Raw genomic sequence first — 14,522 nt, 5'->3', positions numbered from 1 at the left:
CCCTGATGCTGGGAATGATTGAAGGCTGGAAGGAGAAGGGGATGACAGAGGATGAGATGGTTGGATGGCATCACCAACTCAATGGACATGAGCTTGAGTAAGCTCTGGGAGTTGCTGATGGACAGGGAAGCCTGGTGTGCTGCAGTCCATGGGGTCACAAAGAGTCAGACAAGACTGAGTGACTGAACTGAACATCTGGACCAGTGACACCCAAATTTTAGACTGCATCAGAACTCCTGAAGGGCTTGGTAAAACACAGATTGTTGAGCTCTAACCTCAGTTTCTGATTCAGGAGATCTGTGGGTGGGGTCTGAGAGTTTGCATTTCTAACCATCATTCCAGCTGCTGCAGATTCAGACACCACACTTTTGAAAGATTTTTTTTTTTTTTTTTTTGGCTGTGCTGAGTCTTCCATTGGTGCATGGGCTTTTCTCTAGTTGTGGCGATGGGGCTACTCTCCAGTTGTACTCCAGCTTCTCATTGTGGTAGCTTCTCTTGTTGCAGAGCAGAGGCTCTGGGGCTCGCGGGCTTCGATAGCGGTGGCGGAGAAAGTAACAAGTACACAGGTGCTGAGTTAAGAACTATCAAGCTATTCAAGAAATAAAGAAGTTAAGTTATGGTAGAATGCTGTTCCCACTGCCTGAACCGCTGTCCCCTTCACTCTTAACCCCGGTAATTCCCGGTCAACCTTCAGATTTCAGCCTAAACATCACTCCCTCCAGTAACCCCTCCTTGACCTCAAGAGTGGGTCTCCCTTTGCCACCAACAGATGACCGGCCTGTTCCTAGGATGTCAGGGTCTGCGTTTACCAGATTCGTGAAGTCGCGAAGGGAGTGACGGGATAAGGGATGCAAATGGGGAAGTTAAGGACACAGTCTCTGCTTGGGGAGAAAGTGAAGCCAACTTTCAATTTCTTGAGCCCGGATCAATGCTTGAGGAGCGACATCAGCGTGCAGAGCGGCCGGTTCCAGGGCGGAAGTGCATCCCTGGAGCCGTTCTAGGAAACTCGGAGGACCCAGCTTGTCGGTGATCCTCGGACAGAAGTGGGCATTGCCAAGCGCAAAAGGCCACTTCAGGGAGCTGGTGTGGGAGGCAGCGGCGAGGTGGGGCTCGTGTGAGGGCGAGAACCGGGGCAAAGGAAGCCTGGAAAAGGTGAGGAGTCGCCCGCCAGCCGACCACCTGTTCCTCCCGGGAGTGCGGCGCGTGCTGATTGGCTGGAGTGCTGCCTGGGTACCGGAAGTGGCCGATGCCCGTCGCCCGTGAAACCAAGACAACAGCTGCGGGTTCTGAGCGAGCGGGCGGAGAAGCGTGGGGAGCCCGACCGGAGCGAGTGTGGGGCGGTAGCTGCCTGAGGTGAGACCTCATCCCGTCCCGGCGCGGGGCGGAGGGCACTGGGCTCCTGAACCCCTGGCCCGGGAGCCCCGCGGAAACTCGACGTCTAGGCCCCTACCAGATTCGGGTTCGATATATGACCTTGGACGTTATGGTCCCCCAAGCCCCCACCGGGTCCCCACCTGCACAAACCCTGGACGCGGCCAGGGCCCGTCTTCGCCCTGGTTCCCTGCCTGTCAGTCGCTAGACGGGAGCAGCAGGGACACCCCCTTCCTCGGTCCAGACTTGGGGGCCGATGGGAGCTGTGGTTTCCTCAGATGGTCCATCCCCAAGTAAACTGCGGGGACGAAATGGCGGGCAGTGTCAAAAACTCCAGGCCTCCTGGCAGCTTGTGCCCAGGGCCGGCAGACGGGATATTGGCATAGGAAGGTTATGGAAAGGAGGTAGGTTTGAGCACAGGGTTAATAGAGCCTTACTGATTGTGGGAACAGGGAGACAACAGAGGAAAAGAAGATAACAGTGCTTTAAAGGAGCTTCTTTTTACAGCTAGTTACTGACATCAGCAATGTGTCAGACCCCCATCTAGGGTCTTGAGATACAGAAATGAGTGAAATACCCAGTTCTTCCTCCTGGGTACCACAGATTCCTTGTGTAGACAAGACATGTACACAAATTCCTTGTGTGTTTACCAGGTACCCGAAATATGTTAGGCACTGGGAATGTGAAAATGAATAGAATGTCCTTGCTTATGGTCTAAAGAAGGAAACAGATGACTTAGCCTATCCCTGGAGATTCCGACTCTAAGAGATCTGAGGTGGAACCTGGAAGTTAGTATTTTCAGAGGTTTTTCTAGTTGACTTTTCTGCATCTAACCTAATCCCAGGCCAAGAATCATTAAATATCGTTCATTAAACAAACACACAAAAACCTTCCTGCTATGATTGCAAGCCCACTGAAGAATTTTTTGAGTTTTATGTGGCTCCTCGTGTAGGCAGTATTGTCCTTTAAAAGTTTCATTTCTCCTGGTTAATAAGTTGGTGGATATTTGGTTTATGCATCATTATTTTGTGAATGAGGATTTCTGAGCGCATTAAAAGAAATACAGATCTGCAGAGTTGAAAACTCTGTTCTGAACTTTGGAGACCCAGCAGATGCTTGTCATCCCCTGAACTGAGAACTAAAAATGCTGAGCCTGCTCCTGAGATGGCATGTCCATCTTCTCTCTCTCCAGGAAAAACTCATTTTAAATTTAGAAAAATGAAGAATTGAGAAACATAGGAAATTATGTTTGGAAATTTGAATTTGTGCTATGAGTAGTGGAGTGTTTCCACATGAGGACAAGGTCTAATGTGTATCTGTACCTCTGGGGAAATCATTCAAAAGGAGGATGGCTTTGGGACTTCCCCGGCAGTTCAGTGGTTAAGACTCCTCACTTCCACTACAGGGTCCATGGGTTCAGTTCTGGTTGGAAACTAAGATCCTACATGCCTCCAAATGTGGCCAAAAGAAAAAAAAAAGAAGGATGGTTTTATTTATACATAAGAAGGTGTCTATAAAGAAGGTGTCTAAAAACAATATTTAACAAGTGGCATTAATATTGTGGCACTGGTGGAATGCAAAGTAAAAATAATCAGAGGGGGCAAAATTTAATTGGGAAGACTTTCTGGGTTAGAATTTTGAACCAGTGTTGAAGTTGGGGATAGATATACATGCCTAACTTCTATGTCTTGTATCTTGTTTTTCTGTGAACACATGATTTTCCATATGGTGTGAGACATGTGAGTTTTATGAATGCTGATTTTATAAGGAGCTAGATGATAGAAAAGAAGTAACTATAGGAGAGATGGTGGTGAAAAGGAAAAAGGCCAGAGAGGGGTCAGAAGTAGACAGGGACTGAAATACCAGCTTGTGGAACTTGTTCTTGGATGAGCATTAGAGAGAAATTCATTTAAGACAGCGCTTCCTAACTCAAATAGTACCATGGTTGAAGAAGAGAGCTAAATTCTCTATGATGAATTCTTACAGTTATATAGGAACACATTATTTATAATTTTCAAAAACTTCAATGGAAAGGGGAAATCCAGGTTTTGAGTGTCTGCCTTTTTTCCATGGGAAAATTAGAGAAGGCACTGAGTGGGGGAAACTTGAAGAAGATTCCAGTTCATTTTTAGGGGTAGCAGAAAGAGCTTCCAAGACTTTAGGATTCCAGTAGGAGATCAGGTTCCTTCTAGGTGTCAGGAGAGGGAGCTGACCAGGGCTGCACCCTTGAGTGACTCGGGAGGCCTCAGGGTATGATCCTGTGGATGACTGGAGGCTGGGCAGAGAAAAAGGGCAGTACAAAGGGCACCCCCAAAATCCCCCCTTTCCCCTTCCCCAGTCTCTCCTGCCTCTGAGAATCTTCATTTCTTCACTAATCTCATCTTTTTTTCCCTCTTAAGCTTTCTGTCTACTGGCACCATCCTTTCTAAGCATATTCAACTCTCTCCCCATTGGAGAAAATCCTTCTTTGATTTTCTTTGGCCTTTTGCACTAGTGCCCATCTTGGTCCTCTCCTTTCATCTAAAATTTCTGAAAGAAGCAGCAAATTTACTAATCAGTCCACTGGCACCTAGTTTCTGCTGCTGTCATTCCACTGACTCTGTTCTCGCATGTTATCTGTAACTACTCAGCAGATGTTCTCCAGCTCTTATCCTACTGGATCTATCAGCTGCATGTGATGCTTTGTTGTTCCCTCTGCCATGGCCTTGGTGACCTCTATGCCTCTGTATTCTGGTACTTCTACTTCTTTCTCTTCCTGGAGGGTTTATATTCCTCTCATTACCCCTTTATCATTAGGGTCCTAACAGGAAACAGGTACTTTGCTCAAATTAGGATAATTTGAGTAGGGTTTATTTGCAAAGAAGTTAGTTGTAAAAGGTGTGGGTGTGGGAAGGGTGTTGAGGAACCTGGGACTGGCAATAGCAGAGTAGTCACCAGCCCTAGACCAGAAGAGATAAGAGGTAGGAGAGGTTCTGGAACCCATATGAGACAGTTGGGTAGGACAGACTCCTTGAGATGAGTAATGAACTTCAGTTGAAGGGCACCAGGAGCTCAAGGAGACCTCATAGGAAGGAACCAGGAGGATAAATACTCTGACCTCACTCTCCTCCCTCCTTTGAGCCTCCTGTTGGGGCTTTCCATTGGTAAAACACAACTGTTGGCCTGTTGGTGAGTGCTGTGTAGGTTAGCCTTCTGGGGCAGAGAGCAGGGTGGAGAAAAGTTGAAGGATCTGGAGTGAACATGGAATTTAACTGGAGTACTCTTGAATGTTGGCTTTGACTTTCTAGGTTTCTGTCTTCAGTATCTGACAGTTCTCACACTGTATTCATTACTGCCTATGCTGAGTACTGTCAAGTCTGTATCTCTCTTCTTGACTGCTATAAGCTTTAGACCAATATATTTTGGCTGATTCTTTGATACTTCTGTATGGATGTGTTGAAACTCATCTTGTCCAAATCAGAGCTCACTTGTCATCTGCCCTCCTAAACTAGCTATTCCTCAATATTCCCAACCTTGGTGGTACCACTATCCATCTAATTATACCTACCTCATGCGTGTATTCAATCATGCTCCAAGTCTTAGAGGATTTGTTCTCTCAAACATTTCTCTAGTCTGTTTCCTCTTCATTCACACTACTGCTGTTACCCTTGCTAAATCTCTGGGGCCATTGTATCTGTTAGTAGCAAGTTTGACTTCATAAATAAAAAAACCATAATGACTTAAGCAAGGAAAAACCTCATTTCTCTCTTAGATAAAAGAAATTCAGAGGCAGGCATTCCAGGGCTGGTCTGGCAGCTTCACAGAGTCACCAGGGACCCAGGGTCCTTCCTGCTCTGGTCCAGGGCGTGCTAGTGAATGCATGGTCTGAGGTGGCACGTCCAGCTGTCATCTAATGCCCCAGGCACAGCCCCAAGGAGGGTGAAGAAATGTATCCCCTTACCTTTAAGTAGATATCCCAGAAGTCCCTTGTGCTTTCATTTGCATTTTACTGTCTCATTGGCCAGAAGTTGGTGATGTCACAAAATCTAGCTGCAAAGAAGGCTAGAGAATACATTTCCTTAGATAGCCTTGTTGCTACAAAAGTAAATTCATTATTCTGTTGTTGATGAGGTGAGGAAGAGGGAAGATTGGGATAGACAACTAAAAATCCTTGCCATAGCGTTTTAGAAATCTTTTTAAAAATACAGGCTTTTAGACTTATAAAAGTGCTAAGAAAATTACATAAAGGGACCAGTTATACTCATAAATAAAATAACATTGCAAACATATATATAATAACAACCAGTTAGAAAATATAAGAAAAACTCACTAAAAGAGAAGACATACAGAGATGTGATAGATATAAAAGCATCAGGGTAAGTTTGGAAATTTTACAAAATTATACTAAAATTCATTTGGAAAAATAGAATAGACAGGAAGTTTTTGTAAAAGAAGACAATAAGAGAGAACTTTCTCTAACATATTAAAACATTTTAAGCTATCGTAGGTTGAACAGTTTGGTATTAGAGAAGGAATAGACTGATCAGGAGGACTGAAAGGAGTCTGGAAGTGGACCCAGATATATATATGGAATTAGGAGGCATTTCAAATTAGCAGGGAAAATTAGGTATTGATACAGTGTAGTAACCATCTGGAGAAAATTAAGCTAGAACCTTACTTCATCCAAATACAAGGGAGTCAAGCGTGGTTTCTTCTGGGACCATTGTAGCTAAGTCATGTTAACCTTCTGAATGGGTGACCCTCGACAGCATATACAATCCCCTATTCTGTAGAACTCGTGAGCACCACAGCACTGGGCTAAAGATAGCTCTTCTTGCTACTCATTTCTGGTTCAGTTCAGTTCAGTCGTTCAGTCGTGTCCGACTCTTTGTGACCCCATGAATCGCAGCACGCCAGGCCTCCCTGTCCATCACCAACTCCCGGAGTTCACTCAGACTCACGTCCATCAAGTCAGTGATGCTATCCAGCCATCTCATCCTTTGTCGTCCCCTTCTCCTCCTGCCCCCAATCCCTCCCAGCATCAGAGTCTTCTCCAATGAGTCAACTCTTCGCATGAGGTGGCCAAAGTACTGGAGTTTCAGCTTTAGCATCATTCCTTCCAAAGAAATCCCAGGGCTGATCTCCTTCAGAATGGACTGGTTGGATCTACTGCCTCTATAAACTCCAAAGTCATATTAGTCATTTTTGTCCCTTCTCCCAACCTTCTCCATATATTATCTGTTAATATGGCCACAATTTTCCTTAGATGTTTTCCTTACCAACCTCAGGTTTTCTCCCAACTCACCGTTAATATTATGGAATTTTTATCAGCATCTTCTTACCATCCGTTTCCTGTCTCTAGCCTTTAATCTCTTCCTCTGATCATTCCTCTCACTCTCTTCAGTCAGCGTCTGCTATTTGTGTAGCATGTCCACCATAATCCTGAATCTTTCTCTTCTCTTCCATAGCATCCTATAATCTCACCAGATACAGAGAGTGCTGTCAGAACCCTGTTGAGCTCCATACTTCCTAGCATGGGCTTCATTCAGCTGTGATACAGCCACTTCACAGACTTACTTCTCTCATTTCAGATTGTGAGATGGGAACTGAGAACAAGGAGGTAATTCCCAAGGAAGAAATTTCTGAAGAATCTCAGCCACATGGGGCATTTTTAGAAAAAATGGAAGAAAAACTTACAAAGGTGGCGTGCCGGGGTCGTGAGTTTGGAGCAGTGTGTGAAGAAGACATATTGGAGGGGCATTCTGGAGAGTCCACAGAAAAGATTCTGGGGCAGGAGTCATCTGAGGAGAGAGACTTTGCATCAGAGTTGATTATCTTTAAGAAATCACCCTCCAGTGAGAAAGATCAGGAGAAGGATGAGAGTGAGAGAGTCTGCAGACTCAGCTCAAACCTGCTCACACGTCAGGGAGACACCACAGTAGAGGCAGTTAGCACAGTTGCTACTTCTGGCCAGAACTTCATAGAGAATTTAGGACCTAACAAAACACACAGAAGTTCTGTGGGAGAAAAGCCTCATACATGCAAAGAATGCGGGAAAGCCTTTAATCAGAACTCACATCTTATTCAGCACATGAGAGTTCATAGTGGAGAGAAACCCTTCGAATGCAAAGAATGTGGAAAAACATTTGGAACTAACTCAAGCCTTCGAAGGCACCTGAGAATTCATGCTGGAGAAAAGCCCTTTGCCTGTAATGAATGTGGAAAGGCCTTCATTCAGAGTTCACATCTCATCCACCATCATAGAATTCACACTGGAGAGAGACCTTATAAATGTGAAGAGTGTGGTAAAGCCTTCAGTCAGAATTCAGCCCTTATTCTACATCAGAGAATCCACACTGGGGAGAAACCATATGAGTGTAATGAATGTGGGAAGACCTTTAGGGTTAGCTCACAGCTTATTCAGCATCAGAGAATTCATACTGAAGAAAGATACCATGAATGCAATGAGTGTGGCAAAGCCTTCAAGCATAGCTCAGGCCTTATTAGACACCAGAAAATTCACACTGGAGAAAAACCGTATCTATGTAACGAGTGTGGGAAAGGCTTTGGGCAGAGTTCCGAGCTCATCCGACATCAAAGAATTCACACAGGAGACAAACCGTATGAATGTAATGAATGTGGGAAAACTTTTGGCCAGAACTCAGAGATAATCAGACATATTAGAATTCATACTGGTGAGAAGCCCTATGTTTGTAAGGAATGTGGGAAGGCCTTTAGGGGGAACTCGGAACTTCTTAGACACGAGAGAATTCACACTGGAGAGAAACCCTATGAGTGCTTTGAGTGTGGGAAGGCTTTTAGACGGACCTCTCACCTTATTGTCCACCAGAGAATTCATACTGGAGAGAAACCTCATCAGTGTAATGAATGCGCCAGAACATTTTGGGACAACTCTGAGCTGCTTCTCCACCAGAAAATCCACATTGGAGAGAAACCTTATGAATGTAATGACTGTGAGAAGACATTCAGCCAGCATTCCCAGCTTATCATACATCAGAGAATTCACACTGGAGAGAAGCCTTACGAGTGCCAAGAATGCCAGAAGACCTTCAGTCGGAGCTCTCACCTCCTCCGACATCAAAGTGTCCACTGTATGGAATGATCTGCGAAACAGGAAAGCCTTCTGAGGGAAAAGCTGAAGTCAGACTTAGTGTTCTTAATCTGCACCTCGAGTTCTCAGATCAGATGAATGGGCAGAACTTCCCTGTCCTTGTACTGATTTTTATTTAAGCAGCTGGACAAAAAAAGATGAGGCACTTTTATGAACTGTTCATTGAGAAGTTTCACTGTACTGAGTTAAATCATAAAAGCTGTTTCAGGCCTTAATTCTCCTCTTTCCTTTTTCCTCCTCTTCCTCCTTCCCACCTTGTGGATCACATAACATTAAGGGTCTGCACCAGCCATCTAGCCCAGATTGTTACTATTCAGGAAAAATGGAGGAATTCCACCACCTCCTAGGAATGGCAGAGTTGACCCCTTGAATATTAACCCCTGAAATGTTAAAGTTGTGGCCTAGGAGACATACCTCTTTGTTTTTTCCACTGTTTAGCGTTGGGATTTAGTAAGCTTTATTAGCTTGAAAATGTTCCAAACTCTCTATCAAGTTTCCTTAGAAGATGGTAGTATTAATGAAGAAGCAGGGAACTTGGGTCATCTCCCATCTAGGACTTCCTCAGTGATTTGAAGAGGTGCCCTGATGGAGGAAACTGACAGGCAATTTATAGGATCATAAGTGAAGGCCCTCAGAATCCAGAGGGGCTGATTAGCAAGGCCAGGGGATAAACAGGTGAGGCCAGGCCACTCAACATGAATAGAAGCAGCTGTTTTACAGCCACTCTGACTGGTCCCAAGAACTCTGCTGTGTTCACTTTTGGCCCCAGTTCCTGCTGCTGCTGCTGACAAGTCAGGAAGTAGCTCGAAGAGGACTGTGCAGCTTCATTGTCAGCAGGCATCAGGCCACAGTGATGAACAGGTTCACCTGACTGACCAGGGCTCCTGCCTTGCCAAAGCACTTAAGCTCTCATGACCACTGTTGGGGGTCCTTGGTTCATGGACCAGAATGTGATAGCCTCTTCTTAGTTTGCCCTTGACCTTGGAACTGTCTTTCTTCAACACCTCTACATGTGTTCTGTGTTCTCCTATGTGTTTCTTTTTCCTCCAAGGAAACACATCCTCAGTTTTTCGTGTGTCAGTGTTTCTGAGGCAATCTTTCTGAGGTAGTGGGAATTGCACTAATGAGAATCCAGCAGGCTTGGGGTTTGGTCTAAGAACTGGACCTTGAACAAAGCACTTGACCTGCTGATCCCTAGTTTCCTCATCTGTAAAATAAGGGGAGTTGAAGTAAGTGATCTCAAGTTTCAACCAACCCAGTAATTCCTCAACTCTTTTTAAAAAATTTAACTTTATGTATCCTCAGTGTTTTATTCTTTAATCTCTTTATTACACTAATACTAATCACTAGTATTTATTGAATTTTTACTATGTGTCGGAACAATGCCAGACAGTTTACATTTTTATTTTTACAGCCTCTCTGTGATGTGGGTCCTCTCTTTTTAAAAACAGACAAACAAACAGCTTTATTGTGGTATAATTTACATACCATAAAATTCTCCTGTTCTAAGTGTTCAATTGAATGTGCTTTAGTTTATAGAGTTGTATAACCATTAGTGATCTGGGTACTCTAGCCCAGTTTGAAAGGTGAGGGGCAGGGGAGATGTCAGGTAACTTGATCACATGATCAAGCTCATGCTCACACAGCTAGTAGTGCTAGAGCCAAGACTCCAGCTCTGAGCTGTGCTCCAAAGCACTGTGCTGTACTCTGGGTAGGTGGATACATTACTGCCTTATTCAAAATCCTTTGTACATTTCCGATTACTACATGAATTTGAATATAGCTGATTTAAATCATGTCCTTGGAAAGCAGTTCTTTAACTTACCTCTTTCCGTGGGTGATTACAAGTGCAGTGTGCTTTCATTCCTTTTTTCATTGCTCAAGCTCAAATTGAATGATTCCCAAACATATCTTTCTCACATGAAACCTGGATGTCACCCATTCCCTTAACTTCTGATTCCTGTGTTTGAACATTTTATTGGCACATACACCCCTTGCCAGCCCTTAATATAGAACTCAGCCTCTTTACGCTCCCCACAAAGGATCCCTTCACACAAACATACCCATGAGTAATACTGGCTTTACTGAAGATTTTGGTGCGTAAAAAGTGGAGAAGGAGGTTCATATCCTGTTAAGACATTTTGTTCTCAGAGTTCCCTTGGACAAACTGCCACTGAAAATTTTTCTCTTTGTCCTTCCCTCTCAGGTTTATCACTTAAGCTGCTTTTTTCTTGCCAGATAATGAGCAACCCCCACCTCCAGCTCCATTATCTTCTTAAACCCACTGCTTAGCAAATAGAAAAAAAAAGCCCTTCAGTTAAATATACTGTTGGAACATTAGATGCAGTTTTGTGACCAATTTTTGTTGTGCTCGATCCTAATGTTAAGGAAGGAAGTTCTCCTATCTCATTCTAAGAAGAATCTGCCAACATATATTAATGTTTTCCCAAGAGAAATTCTGGTGAGTGAAATTATTTCCACCTTATATACACACTTCCTGTAACCTCACTTCCTATCTTTACCACCTCTCATCCAGCTAGCTCAGAAAGACTCCTCTCTTTTCCTTGTTTGCCCCCTCCCCCCTCAATTTACTTGGGAGCCAAAATCTGATCATAATGTAATTACGACTGGTAGTCATAATCTAGTGCAAGTAGAATTCTGTCAAGGAAAAAAAAAGACTGAAGTTTTCTTAATGTTAGACCCATTAAAAATACCAGGCCTCACAATCTCAAAGACCTACTAAAATACCCAGAAATACCCTTCAGGATGTTTGCAGCTATGTCCATGTATATTTTCACCCTTCCCTAATTAAACAGTTTTATTGGTATTCTAACGCTTTGTGTAAATAAAGTATTTCTTTACAATTCTGTTGATTTGATGCCTTTCTAATGTGTATTCCAACATACATTGTATCATTATGGTCTATAGATAGATATAGTTTTTCACGATTAACAACAATGTAATATTCTGGATTGGAATTCCGTGGTAGTCCAGTGGTTAGGACTCCATGCTTTCACTGCCTGAGGGCACGGTTCAATACCTGGTGGGGGAACTAAGATCCCACAAGCTGAGCAGGCGAAAAAATGAAAACAACCCCTCCCCCATCATCTGAATGGTTCTTTTTATTTTTAAATGTTACTGAGATTTCCGGGCTGGTGTTTCCTGGTCTAAGGCACCTTCCTCGGGTTGTTGGGTCTGGGATCTTTGAAACTCCAGAGAATTCTGCCTAGAAAAATGTGCATGCAAATTCAGGGAATTCATGAACCATCTGAAACCCATCTTTGAACCCCTGTAGTCCCTTACACGTTTTGAAATCAAACGTTTTCTTATAACAAACTACCAAGTAATCCGCAATAACCTCTCCCTCATCACATTCCCTCCGCTTTGGAGATGAAGCTATGCCAAGACTGTGCCTTTGGGTGAACCCCTGAAAATGGATGGGAGTTGGAGCCTCAGTAAAAATCCAGTGGGAAGTGGGGTGCGATTCTGGTGATAACCTGAGGGCGGAGCTTCAAAAACGTGGGTCCTTGGACATTCATCAAGCTCAGGCTGAGCGCCTACGACGCGACTGGACCTGTGTGCTGCGCGGGGGCTGCGTGCCACGAGGCTAGTGGAGACCTGAACTCTGCAGCAGCGGACAGCGCCGCGGAGTGGAAGTAGGAGAGAATGCTTCGGTTCTCCCATGGAGTAGGAAGCCCGCCTCCTACCTGAGAGCTGGGGAGCAGCTCCCTGAGAGCTGGGGAGGGGCGCCGACGAGGCCACCCAGGACGCGAGCTCATCCTTCCCCAGCCCCTGGCCGACCCTGCCACGTTCCTGTCTTCAGCTCCAGGCTTCTCACGGGGACTCGGCAGCGACTCTCATCTCTCCTGCTGTGCCGCCGACGAGAACGCTGATGTTCTACTTATTTGTACCACGCTTTGCAGGCAGTGATTTTATCGGTGGACCCAATTTTGCCGGCACCGCCAAACCTGTAAGAAGTCGCCGAAGGCACTCGGCCGCCACTGCCTCCGGGACCAAGAGGAACGAGCTGCATCGAGTCAGGGCGCGAGCCCAGCGGCTGGGGCCGCGCTCGGAAAGCGGGCAACTCTCCTCAGTGCGCTACCTGGCGGGCAGGGCGGGCGGCACGCCGCGCTGATTGGCCGAGGCCCGAGCTGCCTTTTTGCTGGTGACCAGTGGGGCGAGCGGAGAAGGCAATGGCACCCCACTCCAGCACTCTTGCCTGGAAAATCCCTTGGACGGAGGAGCCTGGAAGGCTGCAGCCCATGGGGTCGCTGAGGGTCGGACACGACTGAGCGACTTCACTTTCACTTTTCACTTTCATGCATTGGAGAAGGAAATGGCAACCCACTCCATTGTTCTTGCCTGGAGAATCTCAGGGAAGGGGGAGCCTGGTGGGCTGCTGTCTATGGGGTCGCATAGAGTTGGACACGACTGAAGCGACTTAGCAGCAGCAGCAGTAGTGGGGCGAGAGGTCTGAGGGCCCGAAGTGAGCGTCGGCCGCTGTACTACGCTGACCCCCAAGTCGAGTCCAGGGGCGCCCACCACCCAGGACCTGGGCCGGTGTCGTTCTCAGGTCGTTCGTGAGGATATTTCACATTTCAAGGTGGGATTTCTTAGGCTGTTCCCGGATGTTCACTTGCAGTCCCCCAGGTGCCTTCCGACTTACAACCAGGCCTATTAAGATAATTATCTAATAACTAACTACTAAAATTTAACTTAGTGGCAGTGGGGAAGGACAGACTCAAGGTACAGAAGGCAGGTTTGGCTTCAGAAAGAAGAAAGCACTGTCCTCTGAGGCTGCTGGAGGGACTAAGAAGACAGATGTGGAAGGGATGAGGGCAGGGGCCCTGCAGAGTTGATCATTTGATGCCTTTTGCTAAGAAATGTGGTTATTTATACATTGGAGTGAGCAAAGGTCTGGGTCAGCTTCCGAAGATTACCCAAAAAGTCATCAAGAAAGGACACAAACTTTTCTTTAACCCTGATCTGCTGGGTACATCGGCATTCTCTGAGCTGGGCTGTGGTGGGAATGAGCTGAAACTTTGGTCATAGGAGGACTGTAATCCACATTCCACTCCCTTGTCTCCCAAGTGGGAGTCATCCTCTGCTTCCCTGATCCTACTCTGCCATTTCTGGGACCAGGACACTCCTTCCCCAGTCAACCTGCAGCACCAGGTTGCAAAAGTGGGGAGATGTTCCATGGGGTAGAGCACTGTTCATTGTCTTTCTAAATTGGTTCTCTCCTTCCCCTTGCGTTTTAATTGGTCAGACTGTCACCTAGCTGGAGGTGTTTTCCAGCGGTAGGTGGATGTGGCAGTGTAACTGAATCTTCACCAAGATTCAGTTGGGGCACCTTCTGTAACACCTGGTGAAAAGGAAACTGCCTGTCCTTGAGACTGTTACTTCACTCTTCCTAGGAGCTGGAATGTGGGTACAGAAATGATCCAGCATCAACCATGCAGGCAAACCCATGCTAGTCTAGGGGATGGAGAAGCAAGGTGGGTCCTTAGAGTATCTGGTGAAACTAAACTCAGTTGTCCCTTAGACCAGGGCTTGGCAAACTTTTCCTGTAAAGGCACCAGAAGTAAACATTACAGGCTTTGTGAGCCACACTTCTTTTTTTCCCCTTGCTTTTTACATTTAAAAATATAAAAGTGATTCTTAGCCTGTGGGCTATAAAAAAAACTGGTCACGAGCTGGATTTGGCCTGTGGGCTGTTTGCTGACCACCAGCTCATGTCTGGACATTTATGTGAGAAAGAAATAAAAACTTGTATCAGAGAATCAGGAAGGCCTTTGCCACTAAAGGGCACTCGAGGGACAAAGCAAAGAGGAGGGGCTTCTGGTCCTGGTAGTTTTCCCTTCTTGTCCTTACCATGTGGCACCCATCCTCTGGTGAGTTTGCAGGTACCTCAACCAGTGGCTTCCTGCCCTGGCTTGTATCACCTTGATGAACTTTACAAGCCAGTGTCATGTTGGTCAATATTTAACTTTTTTTTTTTTAAAGCTCTGACTTCCACAGTGAACTCCCACCATCACCA

General features: G+C 45.6%; 1 protein-coding gene across 1 annotated transcript; it reads left to right on the top strand.

The window, feature by feature from the left end:
- Positions 1,152-8,697, top strand: ZFP3 (ZFP3 zinc finger protein). Its single transcript, XM_005693443.3, has 2 exons — positions 1,152-1,353; positions 6,942-8,697. The coding sequence occupies exon 2, from the start codon at positions 6,950-6,952 to the stop codon at positions 8,471-8,473; it is 1,524 nt and encodes a 507-aa protein (XP_005693500.1). The 5' UTR covers positions 1,152-1,353; positions 6,942-6,949; the 3' UTR covers positions 8,474-8,697.

The sequence above is a fragment of the Capra hircus genome, chromosome 19, assembly GCF_001704415.2.
Source record: "Capra hircus breed San Clemente chromosome 19, ASM170441v1, whole genome shotgun sequence".
NCBI classification, from domain to species: Eukaryota; Metazoa; Chordata; class Mammalia; order Artiodactyla; family Bovidae; genus Capra; species Capra hircus.
This window is presented reverse-complemented; position numbering and strand designations above follow the sequence as displayed.